This window comes from Ammospiza nelsoni, chromosome 8 (genome assembly GCF_027579445.1).
Source record: "Ammospiza nelsoni isolate bAmmNel1 chromosome 8, bAmmNel1.pri, whole genome shotgun sequence".
NCBI classification, from domain to species: domain Eukaryota; kingdom Metazoa; phylum Chordata; class Aves; order Passeriformes; family Passerellidae; genus Ammospiza; species Ammospiza nelsoni.
This window is the reverse complement of record NC_080640.1, coordinates 25019668-25040301: the sequence shown is the minus strand read 5'-3', so window position 1 is coordinate 25040301 and position 20634 is coordinate 25019668. Positions and strand designations below refer to the sequence as shown.

Genomic DNA, 20634 nt, shown 5'->3' with positions numbered 1-20634 from the left:
TGGCACTTGCTGTGCATCTTAATGTGCTGCTGTAGATCAGCCTATTCCCAATTCATTCCCCAAAGCAGTTCACTGAAGCACGACCACAGGCTCCATCTTGCTTCTCCTCTCAGATATGCTCACCCTCTGCTCTAACTCCTCCACTCTCCCTTCTGTTCTGTTAGGTTTATTTTCATCACAGTTACAGAAGTTTCGTGCTGAGCAAGTAAAATGATAGTTCCTGTTCTAAAAATCTTTTGATGTTTCCCAAAATAACTTCATCTACCAGACCTGTGAACCAGACCAAAATACCCTTTCACTAGTATTCAAAGGCAGAGAAGATAAACAGTGCTATATAAATCAGATCATATTCCCCAGTGCAGAAATTCCTTTCCAATAAGTCTTTTCCTGGTATTTTACTGCTCAGATCAACACAGATACACACTGACCACTTTTTTTCTCCAGGGAAGAGGACAGTTTACTTGAAGCCACAATCAAATGAATCACATTTCCACCTTGTAAAAAATTAAAGCAGCAAATTAAGATGCAGATGAGAGATACATCACACTGTATAATATTAGATTAACTTAACTTGAAGCAATCCATCAACTAAGAAAGGAAGAACGACTCATCCATTTATTCTAGATAATTTCTTTTGCTGAAAGGAAGGTTTTTCATTGATATCTGCAGAGAAAATAGTTCCTGCCTGCCTATCAGTCCTGGGATGTGTCTCCAAGAAGAGGCATAAATCCAGCTCAGGACCCCAAGTGGAGGCTCAGCTTTACCTCAGAAGCTGTGGAGGCACAGGGCCTGCCTGAGACCCAAGCACATTGTCCCTCTCAGCAGTGCTGACCAGTTAATGCTTCACCAGAGCTGAGCTTGTTCCTCACCTGAGGAGCAGGGACACTGCTGGTTCCTCTCACTGCCTCTGCCACTGACCCTCTACCAGGTTACTGATGAGATAGCTTTTGATTTTTCAGTTTGGTGTAAACCTTTCCAGTGCAAAAATTGGTCCCTGTGCATTTGTACAGCACCCAGCTCAATCAGTACCTGATGTTGGTAAGAACCTTGTGCAGTATCTCTTACAGAGATTTCCAGGATTATGTGCAAACAAAAAAAGCATTTTAGCTTGACAGGGCTGTTCTATAAATTTGGATTCCCAAACCATCTTATTTTGTCAATCTTTGAAACAGATTAGTTTGCATATAAAATCACAGTTCATTTGGCACAGCATTTCCATACCTGGCTGCTTGTCAGTGCTTTGTGCAGTGTTATGAACCTCTATTCCCCCATTAGTATTCACTGCAGCAAGATGATGAACAACACTGAAGATGTGTTTATCTGATGTGATTTCTTACTTGTCTTCACCCATTTACTATATACCTCATTTTGTTTCCTTTGTTGTCTTCAGTCTTTTACCAAGGAAAACTGCTAATTTTTTTTTCATTATTACCATTTTCTGCATATCCATGAGCCTGATCCAGCTTCTTTGAAAAAATTCCTGTTGACTTCAGAACACCCTGGAACTGGCCTCTATGGAGAACGAATGTGTCTGGCATGCCTAATGCTGCAGTACCACCACCTACTCTTTCTCTCTGGTTCTTGTCTCTTGGGGCTTCACACTTTATCAGTTCTGCCAATAAAATGGTAACATTTACCCCCTTGCTTGCATTTCAGAAATACCCCAACCTCTGGCCATGCTGGCAGCATGTGGCAATCCTGCCTAAGCCTCAGCCCGCACTGTGACCTCAATAAACAGTGGTACCTTTGATACCCAAAAGCCAACAAGAACCAGCTCATCTTGTCTCTCTCAGAACCAGCAGGAGGGTCTCATCATTTTGTGACATGCAGCTTAATCCATGACTGATCTTGGTCCCTTTTAAGCAGTGAAGCATACATGCTCTACTTCTCTATTATCTGTAAAAAGTGTTTTTTCCTGGATGTGACAATGCAAATGTAATGCAATACACTCAAGAATTTTCCCCATTACAGGCTGTAAGGTAGCAACCTTTACCTTAGGACTTTTATTTTCCAATTCATACACAACTTTGCAGGACATGTCATTTCAATTGGAAAAAACAAATTATGCCAGAAAGAATTCAGCTCATCCTCCCTCTCCCTAAGCCCAGCCAAAGGGACCAGCTTTTTAATTATCGAGCAAGAGCATCAGTAAAACATCTCCACCTCCTTCACAGGATCCTCAGGCTCCAAACTCATTATCAGATTGCTTTTTAAGAGTCAGCAAATTAAACTCCCTCCAGTGTTCTAATCACCACAGTGATTATAATTCCATGGTGCAGTGAAGTTTTAGGTCGCTACAGACTTGGAGCCAGTGTTACAACCACAGACTGCACCACACAGCCCCCACCAAGCAGCACCACACTGGGAAGCTCAATCTGCTTACTGGAACAATCTTTAAATAGTATTAACTGGCAGACAGCATTTCCTCTAGCTCAGGCTGCAGCAACACTAGGGGGTTGTAATGCATCCCAAATAGAACACAGCACATGCTTCGTAAGCTGTCCTATAACTGGCTCTTATTTATTAGAGATTCAACTCCCATAAAGTGGGATTGGAAAGGCAACAGGAAGAAAAAAAACAACTGTATTCTTTTTCAAACCATTATGTTCAAACTATTGCTTCAAAACCAGCAATTTTTTGCTAACCATTTTTTTTAAAAGCCATGTTTTTAATAACCATTACAAAATGATAATTGAGAATATTTCAGAAGGCATTCACTTGATCAAAAAGAATAAGCCAGAGATGGTACCTTCAGACTCCAAAGATTCATTTACAGGAAAAAAAAAAAAAATCCTCTTTTATATTTTAGCCACAGACTTGAAAGATGAATGTAAAGGGCTTGGACCATTTCTCAAACACTTAGCACCTCCCAGGTGAGGTCCAGGTATGGATAAAATTTGGCTAGAGAACACTCTTAAAACCGGCTGTAAGTAGATGCCAACAGTAATCTAGTCTCTTTTGGAACTCTGTCCTTCATTAGATTCAATAACCACTCTGCTGAATGACAGCAAAAGGAAATTCACTAAAAATTGTTTTGGAGATCTTAAAGTATCTCTTCTCAGTGTGATAATTACTATGTTTCCATTTCTGTTAATGACATCTAAGAACTGGAAACAAAAGTAGTGGTGGAGGATTAAGTAATTATGGAGTATTAGATGCATTTGAAGAGCAGGGTCACAGAAAAAGGCAGGAGGAGGAAAGAGTGAGCATGCTGTGGGCTGCTCATCAGCTTGAAAGCTATAAAATATTCCCCATTACTCACAGCGTGGTAGCTGTAAAGGACACAGACTCACAGTACAGATCAGCTGCTCTTTATCGTCCCCATTCTGGAGAGCTACAGCTTTTATGGGTAAGTAAAGCTCTTGTTAACTATAGATAGATACAATCTCTAGTCTGTGCTTAATTTTCTCTCATCTACAAATTGCAGATGTATGTGACAGAAATAGAAAACTAATTTAGGCTAGTTTAAATATACAAGTGTAGTTCTATGATAAATGCAATACTACAGGTGACCTAAAATTCTTGTCTTCTATTTCAAACAATACTTAACACTTGAAGTCACATGAAAATTAAGGCTGGTTTAAAGAAAACTAGTAAATTATAAGAATGGGAATGAAAAGAGAACTTAAAGCACTGGAAAATGATGACTTCTTATGAAAGTTAAGCATTTGAAAACTAGCTGAAATTCATTCCTCTGTATTGACAGTACAACATCCATCAAAGCAAATATGCTCACATGTGCCCCTGCATACATGCTGCACTCTGCCAAGCACTACTGGCAGGACTGGAGCTGCATTTAGGTGGTCCAGCCTTTGAATACACTTCTTTATGACTCAACCCTCAGCACAGGGAAAGCTGGAGTACAAGCCCTTAGCTCTGACCTTTCCATGTGAAAGGAAAATCTTTCATACTGGATTTAAAATATACCTTTGAGACTTTAATTTCCAGATCATTCCAAGGTATTGCCTAACTGGATCAAAGGGCTCAGCCTTCCACTTTCATTCATGTGATGAGCTCACGTCACAGCTGGGTCTCGTGACATCAGCAGAACTAATCTTAGTAATACTCAATATGTTTAAGGGTGAAATAATCTGTCTTTAAGAGCAGTCTGACAACTGAGCTGCCATTTATAGTAGTTACCTTCCTAGTCAATTAAATGATTATTCAAGTCAAGCTAGTCAATTAAATGATTATTCAAGTCAGTAGTTTTGGGACACTGATAAAAAAAGCAGGTCAAAATTTAACTTAAAAGCACTTTAAATGTCAGAGAGATGGGCACAAAACATAAGTGGACTAAACTAGTACTAGACAAGTATTGCTTCTGGCTAAATGATCTAATGTACAGATCATTTCTATAGGACTGACTTCCTATTGCAATTCAGGTGGAGACAGCTGAACCTGGTGGATTGTTTCTTCTACTGCTACATCATTTATGTCTACCTGTCCTACTTTCTGAATGTTCTGCTCAGAAGGCTTATCCTTTTGATTTATTTGCTGGTCGTGGCTCAAAGTTTTTATGCCCACTTTTGTTCCTGCTCTTTCCAGCCTGATTTTACTCACACAGCACTGTTTCTGCTGCCCAAGTACAAAACTCTGGGCAGGATAGTAAAAAAAATGACAAACAGAAACCCACACACTTTTAAGTACAGGTTTGTCAAACTTATCTTTAAAAAACAAAACAAAACAAAACCATTAATTCCTGTAAAATCATATAACAATTTAGATCATTTTTAGGTGTAGGCTGTGCTACCTTCCTTACAACTAAAAATACTAAAGCCAGCCTGGAAAATATTATAAATTCCTTGTGTGTGCAGTTTTCAGCATTCCCCAGCACCTTGCCATTTGCTTCAACAGCATTATAAACACATAATACATCAATACCATAGGGAAAACCCACAGCTGCTGCTTTTAATACAAGTTGCTTTTCCTTCTCTATTTTAAAGCATTGTATCAGATGCACTTAAATAAATCAGAGTCAGCAAACTTTTTGCTGTCTAGAACCTAATGAAAATGCAGCTACTCTTCTTCTTTAGAACTAGAAACAGACTGCACCAAAGGCAATAAAGCCATCCTGACCTGCACAGGCTGCAGGAGGGCAGACAGGGTCCCCAAAGCAGTTTTGAACCAACTCCTCAAAGGCTCTCAGCCTCATTTCTGAGGTACTTTGTGAAAGAAAGCTCTTGCACTTAAGGATGAGATTGTGTCTGAAGGCTCATACCTGGTACATGTCCATCTTTTCTGTTTCTAAGGACTTGTTTGTATCACACAGTCTCCAACAATCTGGAGAAAAAAAAAAAAAAACCAATCCCCATCTTCTTGCTCTGTTTCAATCCAAGTAGCTTAATATCCATTTGCCTGAACTTATCATTCTTGTGCTTTGGGATCTCTCCACATGCATTTGAAAAAACCTAAATTAAGTAAAATACAGTGCTGCTTGGAAAGAGCTAATTACCTTATTACCTTTTCACTATTCTAATATCAAAATCAAATTTTCAGGGGAAGCTGTTTTCTAATGGAGTTACAATTTAAATTAAATCTATACAGCAAAAGCACTTTAGTCAGGGCCCAGTCCAGGTAAGGACAGTGACAGTATATTGCTGTTTATAAACTGGAATGGGGACTTTGCTATGGTCCTTTGTTAAGAGTTAAGAGTACAAAACTATATCCTGTCAAGTCTAAAAACATTTGGGAATAAAAGCAGCTCAGCTTTACTGAAAGATCTGTAGAAACTCCTTCAAAACCACCAATTCCAGACAAGAAACACAAATATCCATTTAAAAGAAATTACCCCATGTTACAAATTAGAGAATATTTTAAGACTATTAGAAATATCAGAAGTATTTGGAATCAGTGCTGTTCAATGCAGATGTTGAATCTAGCATACCAAAACTATTTTATCCAAATAATTTTATCATTATTTAACTTATTTGAGAAAAAAAGAACTCTAGCCGCAAAGAAATTCAGCCAAGGCAAGCTCAGCAAAAGAATCTTAGGACTTACTCAGACACAGTCCCTCCCTCCCTTTATTAAATGTTTCTTTTTCTGAAAAGCTCCTCCCACCCACTTAACTAATTTTGATATTAATACAATTATTTAAATAATTTCTAATGATTGCAAGCATTTCTTCCAGACAAACAAAATTGAGAGAAACCTGCCAAGAATCTTAAACCAGATAGTTCTAGGTAATATCAGAAAAGCTTGCACAGCATTATGTAAACAATGAATTTGTCCAGGAAAATCTTATTGCAACCTCCAATTCCCAGCCAACACCAACCCACTTGTGCAGTAGAGCTCAAATCTACTCACATAGCACAAGTAACCAGGTCAACATCATTAAAAATGTTGTTTTAAGTAATTAAATTAAGTTAATTAATTAAATTAAAACAAACAAGAAATTAGCGAGCAAAAAAAAATTTAAATCGAATTTTCAAAATTACTAAGACTCCTGTGTCCAGCTGCATACACTTAAAATCTGATCCTTTTTGCACTGCTGGGAGCAAGCATAAAAGTAACACGATAGGTACTGAAAAAGTGTTGCACAAGTAAGCAGATTCTGCTGAGCAACTTGGGTTTGGAGCAGAGCTCTAAATTGTAGGTCACATCTTACAGAATTTTGTTACTTGCATTAAGCACCAACAGAGCTTATAAGGCCATAGCTTTTAAAATGTGTGTCAGAACTGAGAATGAACTTTTTTTATGGTACAAAGTCTCTTATACTGCATAAAAATATCCAAACACACACACCCACTAAGCAAGAAAAAATATTCCTGACAGGTCCATTATGCAACCAACTTCAATCCTGTCTTCCAAGGATCCTTTTCACATCACTCATTATAAAATAGGTCAAATGCACACATCAGGATCAAAGTCATAATACTCAGCACTACAAAATTTCAGACAATGCCACAAAATAATTTTACATTTAACAGAATTTAAGCAAATTCCCACTACTGTCCACTTTATTCTGGAGATGTCTGAGATCAATAAGGTACCTCACTCCATAGGTCATGCAATGCCCATATCTTCAACAGTGCAGGAACAAAATCCTCCTCTCTCAATGGCTTTCTCCAGATCTTGACTGGAGTCATACAAGCAATTAGCAAGAACAAGACAGGCACAAGTTGCAGACAAAATACACTTTTTAGGCATAGTACCAGAGAAGAAAAAGAGAAATGAAAGCCCTTTCCAGGCCTACAATGTATCTTTGTACTACAGCTCTTCAAACAACATTTGTCACACACAAGAACAGACAAATGCTCAGGCCCGTGAATTAACTTGCAGAGAGGCCATCATTAATTAAACCCTAGAAATTCAGGAATTTTAATCTGGACAGTGGAACCTTTGTGCTATGCCTGTTTAGGTGGAGTCAAGGCACAAAAGGCCAATAATTGCATTTGCTTTGTTATTTCCCATCCTTCCCATAGGTCTCCTGGCTCTGGGTCCCTGGTGGGGCCTCCTTGCTCTGCTAGCATGTCCAACATCCACCTCCTCTCCCAGCAGATTGTTTAGCAGGCAGAGCTGAGGGCTGGGCTGGTGCTTTCATAGCAGAAAAAAGGCTTCTGCTTTTTCACAGCTGTTCTTTTGCTTGGCCAAAAAGCCCCTTGTAGGAGTTGTCAGCCAAAGGAAATTAGTGTTTTCTCTGCCATGGAGTCTAATTGGTTTTTTCTCCAATGACAGCTCTTCAAGCTAAATTTAGGGAGCCAGGAAAATTAGACTGAATGTTATTTGGCTGAGACTATGGCCCACTTCCCATACACACATGATAACCATAGGGAAGTGTTCCTTTAATTCACTGTATGGTGCAAAACTTAAGATGCATATTAACTGCATCATCAAAGGTATCTTTTGAGACCAACATCACTCAACAAATGCAGAAAACTAGAACTCCAGTGAGCAAGGCAGAAATTTCATTCATTTCCATAAATGAAGACAATTTATCCCCAACTGTGACAATTTGATTGCTTATCTGCTCACATGTAGCTTTGCTGCTCTGACAATTTACTCCTCTTTCACAATGAAATCAACACCTCCTGGAACCAAACAACTGTGAAAGAAGTTCAACTTTGATTTAAGCCATCAAGTATCCTGACCCCTTGTTTATTAAAAAAACTTACTTGAAAATATTACCCAAACACAAATTGTGCTGATGGTGCTGTACTCATTGCTTTTGAGCACAGCTCATTTGTGGCTATTTCTGCAAGCATGACTTCCAGCCTTTGGCTCTAGAATTTCCTTATCTTACATAATAAATTGGAATATATGGGAGCTCAGACTCAGTGAAGCTGGGGTATGTCCAACAGACCTATTCCCTAAGCACCAAGTCAGTTAAATTATCAGGCATGTAAAAAGGCACATATTGGTACACAAGTTTACAACATTGTGATACCTTTACACTAAAGTGAATTTTACTCCTATTCTCCATCCCTCAGAAAAGGAATAGGTTTAATGGAAGACAATTAAGCAGCTTTTCATGCTCTTTAACACACATGTTCTCCCTGACTGCACTTGGCTGGCTTTATTTTGACTTATCTCACTGACCTTTTTTAGGTTATCATTGTTTTCCTCTTATCTGCTTTCAGTCAGGGCTCTGCAGCCATTTTTCTTGTTGACTCCACAGAGCATAACATCAGCCACAAGCCAAGAGGATCTGCTGCTTTCTACCCACAGCTTTCCCCGACACACTTTTTGCTGTACTTCCTCCTTGGTGGAATTCAATTACCCAAGAATAAAGCCAAAAATTATAAAAATATAGAGTTGCTTCCCCCCTCCCAAACAATCTCAATTTCACAATCAATTGCCATTTTTTTCTTCTCACCATCACAATCTATTAATTTGGGTTACCACAAGAATATAAGTATCTCCTTTTACCAGGGCCTCCTCTGAGCCTGCATTTCTCTACTAGTTTTCTGAAAACTTCTGTCCATCTCAGTTTCTACTTTACTGCTATGTGATTTCTTTACCTCATTTTCAAATTTAAAAAAGCCATGCATGACACCACATCAAAGAGAACTTTTGTGGCTGTCCTACCTGATATGTGACTATTAAGAGAATTTTAGACATGGATTATAGAAAATTTTTTAAATCCTTGTGATTAATAGAAAACACTACTGTAGGCACCAGCCAGTCAGGCTTAAATTCCTGTCTTCATCAGCCCTTCCACCTATGCCTCAGGCTAAACAGTGAAAATCTTTAAAACCTGCTGCTTTCTCATGTTCTGTGAATACTAAAACGTTCAAAGGTCCAGCCTATGGGATCATAGGCTTTGAATACTTTAAGGAGCTCAGGATGGGCCAGTGCAGTCCAGAAAGGCTACAAAAGCAATAAGCAAAGGTTAGATTTTGGAGACAACACAGTGGCCTGTCCCCTGTTTTCCAGTTCTATGCAAGAGGTACTTTTAGTGCACAATTAAGTATTTTGCCATTAACATTGAGAATAATTACCCATAGCCTAGACCAGAAGAAAAGAATATTGGGAAAAATATGGGCCTTTTCAGATTCTGAAAGTGGGTGGAAGGAGATATTTCAATTCCCAGGTAATGACAGGGCTCCAGCCTTCAGTTCAAAGAAAAATTATACTCATACATTCCTACTCCTTTCCTCCTTGAAGAGAGCTGCTGAAGAATACAGAGGAACAAGAGTTAAAAACCAGCCAGGTCAGGAGTTGTTCATAATTATATCCCTTTCATCCTCAGGACATTAGTTTTAAATTCTCTCCCCAGGTCCTTTTTAATCCTGTGATTTTTCTCCTACATCTCATCACCTGAGTGCAGTGACAAAGACACAAAATGTATCTTTTAACATGGCCATAAGTGGCTTTCCATGGAGACATAGATAATAGCTTATCTGATTTATATGACAATTTCCTTGCCATGGGTTTGAAAGTCTGAAGAGATGGAGGATCTTTTCCTCCAGTACTCTACTTCATGTACCAAGATAAGATAGCTCTATTGGAAAGAATGTAAGTCAGCCCAGTCCCAAAACAGTTGCATGACTTTCTAGAGATGAAATACAATAATTCACCACTGGAGAAATTAAAAAAAAAATCTTGCCTTGGATTGAATTGTATCTTTCTCCTCCCTTCCCTGGTAACAAAATCAAAAGCAGCAGCTTCTGCTACCCTCAGTTACAGCAAAATGCTGTAATCATGGAGCTGCAGCACTCACAGCCAGCAGAAATGAGTTTGACCTTACAGGCTTTATTTGCTCTTAACACACACTCACCAGCCCTCCTGGACTTCTCCATCCCCAATTTACACCTTTATGTTCCATATGAAACAAATTTAATATCACATTTCCAGGCAAGGAGACCTGGAGCTTTATTTTGACTACTATACAGTAATACTTCTACTCAGCACACAGGTACATCTATTACCATAGCTTCATTTAGGACATGCCACAACAAACCAGGAATTATTTTATCTATTTCAGGGAAAAGCATTAAAAAAATACTGTGAGAAAATGGAGACTTACAGCTACATGATTTTGCAGGCTGCCACACTAACATGAATGCAGGTCAACTATTATTTTTCCTTTAATTATATTGCTAGACAGACCTATCAGCTATTTTGCAGTATTATGAGTTGAAATTTAGTTTCTTCAGGATACATCTTAGGCTTTTCAGCTATTCTTGAGCTGCAGAACTCTAGGAGCTTCTCAACCCTAACCCTCATCCCTCAGCTGTTACACAGGATACCTCAAAATAGAGACTTATGTTTCCTGCCCTGGTGATACAATAAATTTACCAAAAACTACATTCAAGAGAAGATGACAATTTAAACAAGAAAAAAAAAAATAATGAGTTATTTTCTCTCTATATCCAAAGTTATTTTGTGGCACTTATGACTAGTCCATGTTCTGCAAGCTAAACTACAAACAAATTTAACATAAATACTTTAATGAATTTAAGTGTAATTAAACAACATGAAACTTCTACCAAAGAAGATCCCTGTGGAGTTGATGACTCTAAACCAAGAAAGCATACCTGGGAAAGGATATATAGTGTCTGCTTTTACTGATCTTTAATCATCTATTACCAGAGACATTAGACAAGCTAAATAGACCTCTATTGTGAGTAACTTCCTCATCTTTATACTCTGGAAAAACACATTATCTTGTTTTTCTGTTTTGAATAATGCTGATGATAATAATCCATGGAAGAACCCTCTAAAGTATACTAAAACTAAGTGACAGAAGAATAAGTTCAGTATGTGAAATTACTGAAGGATGAGGCAGTTGACTGGATTAAGTTGTTTCAAGCCCTCAAATTGGCTCATACTGACCTCACACTGCTCAAGACCCAAATAACAATAGGTAATACCATGAGGAGCATTTATGTTGAAGTATAGAATCTATACTTCCTCTAGAAAAAAAGAGACAATCATTTCTACACATGTGAGCAGCTATAAAAAGGAAAATAATCAGAAGGCTTTGCTGTTTCAGAAGGGGCAAAATCAGATGCTGAAAGAGGGAGATGTATGGGATTCTCTCACTCCCTGAGGACTTTATAGGTCAAAACTAGCACTGGGAATTGACACAGCAGTGGTTCAAGGGATCCAAAGAGTTCACTCCGGAAGCCTCCTGAAGTTGCTGTGCTATAGCACGTTTTCTGCACTATTGCCTCTGCTCTCATCAGGATGAAAAAAAGCCAACTCCCACAGCAAAAGCCTGATTCCTATGTCTCTTACTCAGTATCTTATGTACAGATTTATGTGTGAGTTAATAATCTGTGCCTTCAGCTCAGGTAAAAGGCCTTTTGTACCTCAGTCTCAAGAGATTTCTAAACTCAGGCCCTGCAGGCAAAGAGTGCCCATTTCCCTCTCTCCTACGGCGAGTCACTACAGCTGATGAGAGATATTCTAGCAGAAATGCTGACTCAAGACAACGCTCAATGTTCCTTCAGAAGATGTTTATTCTGCTAAAAGCCTCCTCAGGGGCCAGGGGGCGGGCAGTCCCTGCTGTGTGACCAGCTGGCTGGCCTGGCTGGCCCCCTTCCAGCCTGGCTCCCTGCCACGCAGCCCCGGCTGGCCAAGAACCACTGCTGCAAAAACCTGAAACAAATCCTTCTGGTTTGCCTCTAGCTCCACTGTGCCAACAAGCTATTCCAGCACGGGATGAAACAAGATGTCAGCACCCCAGAATTATTCACAAAGAAGAATTACCCTTTTGTGGTCAGTTTTAGTTACAAGCTGTATATGTTGTACTGCTTTTTCACATAAATAACTGCGTTAAGTGTCTGCTTCACTGCCCCTGCAGAAGCATGGATTTAAACAGAAGGAGTATTGAGGAATCAGTCCCAAGCTGGTTATGTTAATCAAGTTTTTATGAATAATAAGCATGATAAAATTCTGAATCCCTGAGAAAAGGGTTCAGTATTTTAATACTGTTATAGTTAAATGCTGCTTTCTGTGAGCCTTTCAGAAGTAACTCTTCAGTCAGCTACTGCTCATAATATTCATTTCAAAATACTACAGAGGGGTGTTGTACAAGGACTTTGTCTGTCATCACGCATATGGTGCTATTCAACTATCTATTCCCTGGAGAAATGACAAAGCATCCAGATTTGTAGTTACCACTGTACTGACCCAATGAGACACCAGTATAGACTGTCCCCTGTTATTTGTAAAACAACCTCTTCCACCTTAAGAAATCCTGCCTTTCCATAGCTTTATAGATCTAATTAGAAATATTTTAGAAATGTATTTGCAAACATCACTATTGCTCTAATCAGAGAACACAGTACCAGGAGTCAAGTGCCAACACATTTTGGGTCTCGATAAGATGATAGCAGAATTCAGTAGATAATTCAATCTCACAGGCTTCTAATTTATTTCATGTTGCTCAACCAGCAGCTGTAGCCCACTCCCACTAGATCTTTAAGATCAAACCTGTTTCAACTGTCATGTTGCTCAGGTGGTTTGGGCTTTTTTCTGTTTTTTTTTTGCGTAAAAAAAGCTGCACTCTACTGTACTTCATTTACACAAAATTATTTATTCAGCAAATTTTGGCAAGTGAACTGGACCTGATGAATTCAGCTATTTTTCTGGAGATGGCAGCTTCTTTAAAGCACAAAAGTAAATATTTTTTTAAGTAACTGCTTTTAATTTTTTAAACCAAATAATTTCTCCTCCTAATAGGCAGTAACAGCTTTTAATTATGTTCTACTTCAACTCCCTTTACCTCATCCTCTTTTCAAAACAGCTCAGGACACTTCTGTTCCTCAGAGGTAAATTCCTGTATGCAGTGAATTCATGTGCTTTCATTTAAAAAAATCTCACATGAATTAATGGATAGATGAGGGACAGAGTGAGTTCATCAAACAAAAACAAGTGATCAATTATTAATCCTCATAAAATAATTTCTGAGGCATGATTCATGAGTCAGCATTTTCAATGAAAGCATTTGTAAAGCAGAAATGCTATTTTACTACAGTTTTGGTAACATTCTACATTATATCCTAAATATTAACTGCTTAAGACATCAGATTTCCAGCAATATTTCTTACATTAATTGCAGCCACTTTAGGTCTTTTTGTTTTAGAAAGCAGATGGAGGAATCTTCATATTAAAAGGACAGAAAACTCCTAACAAAACAATAAAATAAATGGTAACCAACTGTCAGAACTGGATGCTATACTACAGAGCTTATAAGAGATTAAAAGATGATTCATTACATCATTAACTGTGACATGCAGAGCAGCACTGAGCTCAACAACAGCATTAATGAAGATGGAAGCAGTAAAAGTGGGCTGAATTTACAAAAACACTTCCAAGGAATGTGGGAAATTAAAACGCAGAAGTTTGAGCTCTGCACAGGTAAATTGTAGGATAATAGTAAAGCACAGAGATGCAAAACACAGACATCATGAAAAAGGATATGCTCTCTGACTTTCATGGAGGTGAACTTCCACAACCTGTTTCAACCTGTCTCTGAACATATTTTTAAGGAGCCAGTAAGAAGGTCAATCAAGGAGAAATTGTTAATGCATTTCAATTTCTACAAGCCTTTCAATAACCTTTATCTAAGTTATCTTGGGATATGAGAGATGATTATTTGATGAAGTCTGAAGAGCTGAATAAAGGCTGCTTTTACAAGAGAAAGGCAAAATTATTAGAGGTTACCTTTGCTGGAACCTGTGAAATTCAATATATGCATAAATGACCTAGAAATAGCAGATTTTCTGTAAGTAATAAGCATATTGACAGAGGAATTACAAAGGAGGACTACAATCAAAATCCATCTGATTATGACAGACATGGAAGATTTAATAGTAAAGGATAATTCCTTTCTCTTAAAACAGCAACTCAAAGGCCATGAACTTTGACCTTTTTGATAAATATTTTAAAACAAAGGGAAGTATCTTCATCTTACAACAGTGAAACTGTGTGATGTGGAGATAAAAATTATAATTTATATAGGTAAAAAAAATCCAAACAAAAGTTGATCAACATCTATTAGATATATATTGGTGTAAATACTAGGTATGTTTCTAAAGGCCAGAGTTGCCAGAAACAAAGGGAGAAGTATTTTACCCCATCTGTTTCTTGCATCCTTTCAGGAGCTGCTACTGGCCACTGCCACAGTAGATAGCTGAGCTGTCTTTATGATAAACAGGTATTTAGAAATGACAGGCTTGATGTGGGTCCTGTAATTATTCCTCTCTCCTCCCCACCTCAAATTCTGCCACAGTTATTATACATTAATTTCTGTTTCCAGATAGAGTTTATCCCTGCACAAGAGCTGTCTGAGAAGTGACCCCACCTTTGACCTCATGCTCTTGGAATAAATGAGCATATTTAGATCTTTACCCCACAGGAAATTTTTTTATATTAAGACATTAGCACTGAAAATAACTACCACAAGGAACCCAGTATTTTCCATGCTGGCTCACCAAAGTTTTCTATCCCATTCTGTTTAGAAACCCTGAATAAGCACCTGGAATACCTTGGGCTTTGTGGAGATGACACAGAAGCTGAAGATCAGACCCTTGAAAGTTTGAATGGGATTCTCCTGGCTATTACTGAAGATAGTTAAGTATCACTGTGGATCACCAATTAACCATTTGCACAATTCAAAAGAACTCATGGCAGGTTTTGTTTATTGTGATATTCTCTATTTCAAGAAGTGATTGCTGCTGGAACTAGAGCTTTCCTCAGGCTGTGTTGCTTTCTTTTCTCTCTGTATAAAACTCACAAAATTACCTGTGACCAGATAAAGTTTCTGATCACTAAAATACCAAAAGCTCCAGAGAAATTCCAAGTTGAATATTCTATTTATTACAAACTCCTAGGATTAATTTAGAGTGACCCTATCAGGTCAGGCATTTTAAAAGTAGTTTCTAGTCTACTTATACAAGAGTCCCTTAAGCCTTTGCACATTGTCCTAAAATGACATAAACCTGCATTTATTTGAGTCTCCTGGCAGATGGTGATTTACTATCTTCAGGCCAGCTGGCCATATTTTTGATGAAAAAAGGCTGAGGGAATTGTCTGTTTTAATTGCTAGTCTAATAAAAGATATTGTGCCTACCTACAGAATTAATTGCTAGGCCATGCCTCAGGAATAGCATCTTAATCCCTGACTTCCCATGCCTTATGCACGCATCCTTTTATAGTCAGAGAAGATGAAACTGTTTTCTTCTCTGCCTGGCCACCCCCTGCTTCAATTCAGCATGAAGCAGAGTAATCAGCTGGAACCACACTTGCTGCAATTCAAGCAGATGACTGTGCCCATACATTCAGACTCAGACAGCCTTTAAGGACCTTGTTAAATTGGAAGCTTGGATCCCACTCAGAACTCTAGGAAACAAAGGAACATGTGAATAAAACAGCTGCAAACCTACTGCAGGTACTGCTAACACTCTTATCACTGCAGAGCAGAGGTCCTTCCACCTACTCAGAGGGAGTGGGATCTTCCCAACTTTGGCAAAAATCCTGAAGGGCAATCCACGATGTGCAGTGAAAGCAGCCCACGTGCTCTCAGAGATAGCCAAAAATGGTAAGTCATGCTCAAATATTACTGCAAGGCATCTTACAGCACATTAGCTTCATCTTTTCACTCTTTAACTTTGTTTCACAGCTACCAGCTGTTGCTATTGCAATTGTTTCATTCCCTCTCTCTTACCTACACAGAGGAAATGAAGATACCATGTATTGAAGCAGATTTGGTTCTAGCACTGATACCTTTGCTGGAGAGCACAGACCAAGAGATGCTGCTGCACGCTGGGAGGGCCATCGGCCGCATCTGTTACGATAACCGTAGGTATCCTCTGAAGGGAACCTGCTCTTCCCTGCCTCTAGGGTATCATTTCACAAGGCATTGCAACCTGGAACTCATAATAACTTCATCAGACCTGAGCACATCGTGCACCTCAGCCTCCAGTTAGGCATGCCATTCACAGAGCTCACAGACACCTGGCTGAATGCACCCCAAGCACTGCCTGAACTCTGGGATTCCCCCCTGCAATTTTGACTTCAAGTGGCACATCTCTGTTAGAACTGCTTTGAAATCCCAAGAGGAGCAGAGCCTCACACATATCTTCACCAATTTTGCACAGTTGCCTTGGGTCCAAATCCTGAATGGCTTGGACTTCTTCCAAAGTAATAAGAACATCTATAAAGCAAAGCACTTGTTTAAAAAGTGTGATAGTAAAAAAGAGATTAAAAAAATACTGAGTTATTTATCTATGCAAGGAATAGTCTTCTCTGAGAACCACTGCTTGCATGCAGGAGATCTTTGTGCTCCAAATTCCCTGGATACCAGCTTGCTAGCTGGGCTCAAAAGTTCAACAATTTTCATTTACTTGCCCAAAACAGTTTAAGATTTTTTTATCTTTATCTCCCAGACTGCCCAAAATATTTACTGTATACTGAAAGTAATATGGAAATTCTCACACAGTATCTCATACCCATTACTCTCTCCCTTCAACCTATCTTCTCTAATCCTTCTGGTGTAGATTTGCACAACTTCACTTAGAAATTTGTGGGTTTGCCTCCTTCAGTATTCATATGGAATCCAAACATATTAGGTACCTGGAATAGATTCCACTAAGCTCCCTGCAAGTTACGTGTATTTGTCAGGGAATGACACAATAGTTTAAAAGAGCTGTTCCCTAAAATTCCATTCCCAGCTCATGTAACTCCTGTGCACAGCACTGCTGCAGCATATGGCCATGCTGCACATCTGCTTCCCTTCTGGCAGAGCACAGGCCCAGCACAGATTTGCCAAGATGATTGTGACATGCTTTAATAAATCCTATTACTAACACTGCAATAAATGCACCAAAGAGAAGAAAAATTAACTTCACCAATTCCTTATTTGAATTCAAATTGCCTGTGCTGCAATAGCACCAGAGCTTTCCTGGTGTCTGCCATGCACTCTGTCACCCAAGCAGCAGCCCAGCTCTCAGCAAGACACTGCTGCAAAACCAGTGCCATTGTGCTGTTAAGCAACCATCACTGTCCAATTTTGCATCTTACACTTCTTGGCACCCTCAAAATCATTTCAGGTATTAACCTTTCATTAATTACAAAACAAGCTACAAACAGAAAGGAAACAGTTATCAAGGTTTTCCTCAGCAAGCACACGTGGATGGAGATAGGCTTGATACCTTTAGTCAAAGTCAAACCAGGAGGTTTAGCAAAAATCTGTCCCAAACTTACATTTCCTCCACACTCATATCAGCCTGGAGGCACCACCAAAAGCTTTACAAATTCTAACAGTGTGAGAAAGAACCGGAGTACCTTGGTGCTAAGCATCTCAGTTGGACCCTTTCCACTGATTTCATCAGTTCCTGATTTAGCCACCTCTAACACCTTTGATTCACTGACCAGGCAGCCTTCAGGAAGAGCTGGTGAAGGTTGGAGTGATCCCATCACTGGTCCGAATATTAACTGACTATGCAGAGAGTGAACCCCTCGTCCACGTTGCTCTGTTGGCCTTGTACAATCTGGCAGACCTTGGTAAGTAAGGTATTTAAAGGTTTTTTAAGTTTCTGCATGTTAGAGCAAAATATCTCCACACTGTCACTGCCTTTTCATGCCCACAGCTTTGTGGGCTTTGTTTGTTTTCTCCTTTGTTTTTGGGGTGGGGTAGGGCTGGTGTTTGGGCTTTGTTTTTAAAACATTACTGATATCTAATGAGAAACTGGCCACAGGATCTGGATTGGAGAAATAACTACTCTTTTATGGAGTCCTCGCAATTACTTATATTACATTAAAACAATTAAGTTTAACAGCCAGCTTTTGACCCCAAATGAAGAGATGGCATAACTTCACATGATAAATTGTCAGTTTCAATTACTTTAGATTTGGTACATTAAAAGCTTGTTTATTAAAATTTAATTTCTATTTAATAATTAAGTTTCTATACCTTACTCAAACAGCTTCCATTTTCATTTACACAATTTTGGAAGCAAGAGCATCTCCCGTAATTTAAAATATATTTGCCCTATTTTACCCAAGTTGTGAGTACTAATGGAAGAAAAAGACCAAGTACAAAGTTATTACCACCCTCTATATATGGTCTGGCTAAAATTTCATCTACTTCTTCCAGCATTTAGGGGGGATATGCAGGGAAGGGGACATGATATCACACTGTCACATTATTCTCTAAGGAGGACTGTCCTTGTTATACCTGTTATATCATTTAATACCATATTCAATTGAAATGTATTCTATGTCAAACAGTGGCAAGCTTTGCTAACATACATTTTGCAGATATGCCAGCAAGGCTAGAATCATCTAATCAAGGCAAAAAATATACTGCTACAGCAAACTGACATGTGCCAATTGTTCTATTAAATAATCATACTACAGATGGACTTGTACGAGTCAGTGAAATTTAGCCAGGATAGATTTGACACCTGTGAGGTCTAGAGAAATTACAGAGAAAGAGTTAAAAAAAACTTGTGGGGGAGAAGGGGTAGAGTTCTGCTGTCTCAGTGCTGTCGAAAGAAACAGAAGAGTCTACAAGAACAGGAAAAGCCTTCAAAGACAGTGTCTAATCACTTCAGATCGTAGGGAGATATCTTTAAACATTTAATCAAAAAAAATTAAAAATCCTGACTTTATCACGTACACAGATTCAGCCAAGGAAGCACTAAGCATGACAAAAGTTGCTGAACAACTGGTGAAGCAGCTGAGGAGAGCAGAGAGCCATGAGAGGTTAGAAATTGTCTTTGAAGTCCTGCAAGCACTTGCAGAAAATGGTAAGCTCCTTTTGGTCTGGGTGGAACAAGGGGAGACTGGGTATTGTACTGTTTTAAGCTCTGGGTCTCAAGTTTGCCATGGGATCCTGCTAACACAACCAGCAACCCTTTGAGGAGAAATAAGTCCCAAGAACACGCGAGAACCAGGCCCAAACAACACGTGAACAGGTGAGAAAACAAAGAAAGGGAGAGAGGACCATTCCACTGCATTTCAGTACATCCAAAAGACAGCTGATTTACACTTACTCTCCATGGTGGCCAAGAGGAAAGCAGCAACACAGAAGATTTTTTTCATTTTAAAGATCAGAACAACCAGTACAAGTACCAGTTCAATCCCTGTTTGGGCCACTTACTTACGGTTGGACTCACTGCTCCTTACGGATCCCTTCCAGCTCAGAATATTCTGTGACTCTGTGAAGATGGATAATCTAAGCAGCAGTGCAACCAGCACTGACACTGCTCCACTAAAAATACCTAGATATCTGGCACAGATTTTAAAGGCATGAGAACTCATGACTGGCAACACAAGACATGTCAAAGACCAATGCAGAAAGCTTTGCTCATTCTGCCTTGGTGTTATCCTAACTCCAGAAAGCTGTTAGAAACAAAACCAAACCAGTGACTGCACCTGAAAAACAACTGGCTAAAGTTCAAAGCTTCAGCTTTCTAGTTTGAAATGCCTCCACAAAGAGCCAAAAACCTGTTAATGTGCTTTTACTGTGATCTCCACAGATGCTCTGAAAGTGCAGTTGGTGGATGCAGGTGTGCCAGAGGTGCTGTCTGACATCCTGCTGAGGCTCCAAGGCAGTTCCCAAGCTGAAGACACATGCATTGTGAAGGCTGCATCAGATCTCATTGTCTCTCTGCTCCTTGGAGGTAAAAAGGGGAGGAATATTACAGGCCAGGAACATAAAGAATCAACATCCAAAAGTCCCTTTAGCAGAAGAGTTTCTGTTTCTGTTGGTTTCTTTTACTTAAACAGGGACCTACTCACAATCCCTTTTATCATCCTTGCGGGAATTCTTCTGAGGCATGACACTTTCCATTTCTATAGCCCATAGCCCAGTGCTTGTGCCTAGCAGCAACTTAGGTTATATTACTGCTATGCTGTATTTTGGGCAATATGGATTAAAAAATAAAATATCAAGAACTGGCCACTTGACTGCATGCCACTCTCAACACCAAGGCAAACAACATCATAAAGGTCTTAAATTATTAACCTTAACAACAAACTAAGTCTGACAGAACAGCTCAGTTTGGGAGCCAATTATAATCAGATATGAGATATTCTCTATTTCTCATAACACAAATAAGTACATAGAGCAGGTTTTTGCTAAGGGCTGTGGCATCATCTCTTAGAACACAGATACTTGCACCACATCAAGACACTTGCAGGTACCAAGACACAGGCAAGGCTTATTGCTAATTTTAC

At 39.1% G+C, this 20634-nt stretch overlaps 1 protein-coding gene across 1 annotated transcript in view; it reads left to right on the top strand.

Annotated features, from left to right (window-relative positions):
- The first annotated feature begins 3208 nt into the window (after positions 1-3208).
- Positions 3209-20634, top strand: part of LOC132076257 (rap1 GTPase-GDP dissociation stimulator 1-like) — a 30518-nt gene continuing 13092 nt past the window's right edge. Inside the window, 8 exon segments of the mRNA XM_059477243.1 lie at positions 3209-3295; positions 3298-3349; positions 14913-15023; positions 15869-15991; positions 16126-16251; positions 17827-17955; positions 19077-19202; positions 19935-20078. Coding sequence (XP_059333226.1) covers positions 3209-3295; positions 3298-3349; positions 14913-15023; positions 15869-15991; positions 16126-16251; positions 17827-17955; positions 19077-19202; positions 19935-20078 — 898 coding nt within the window.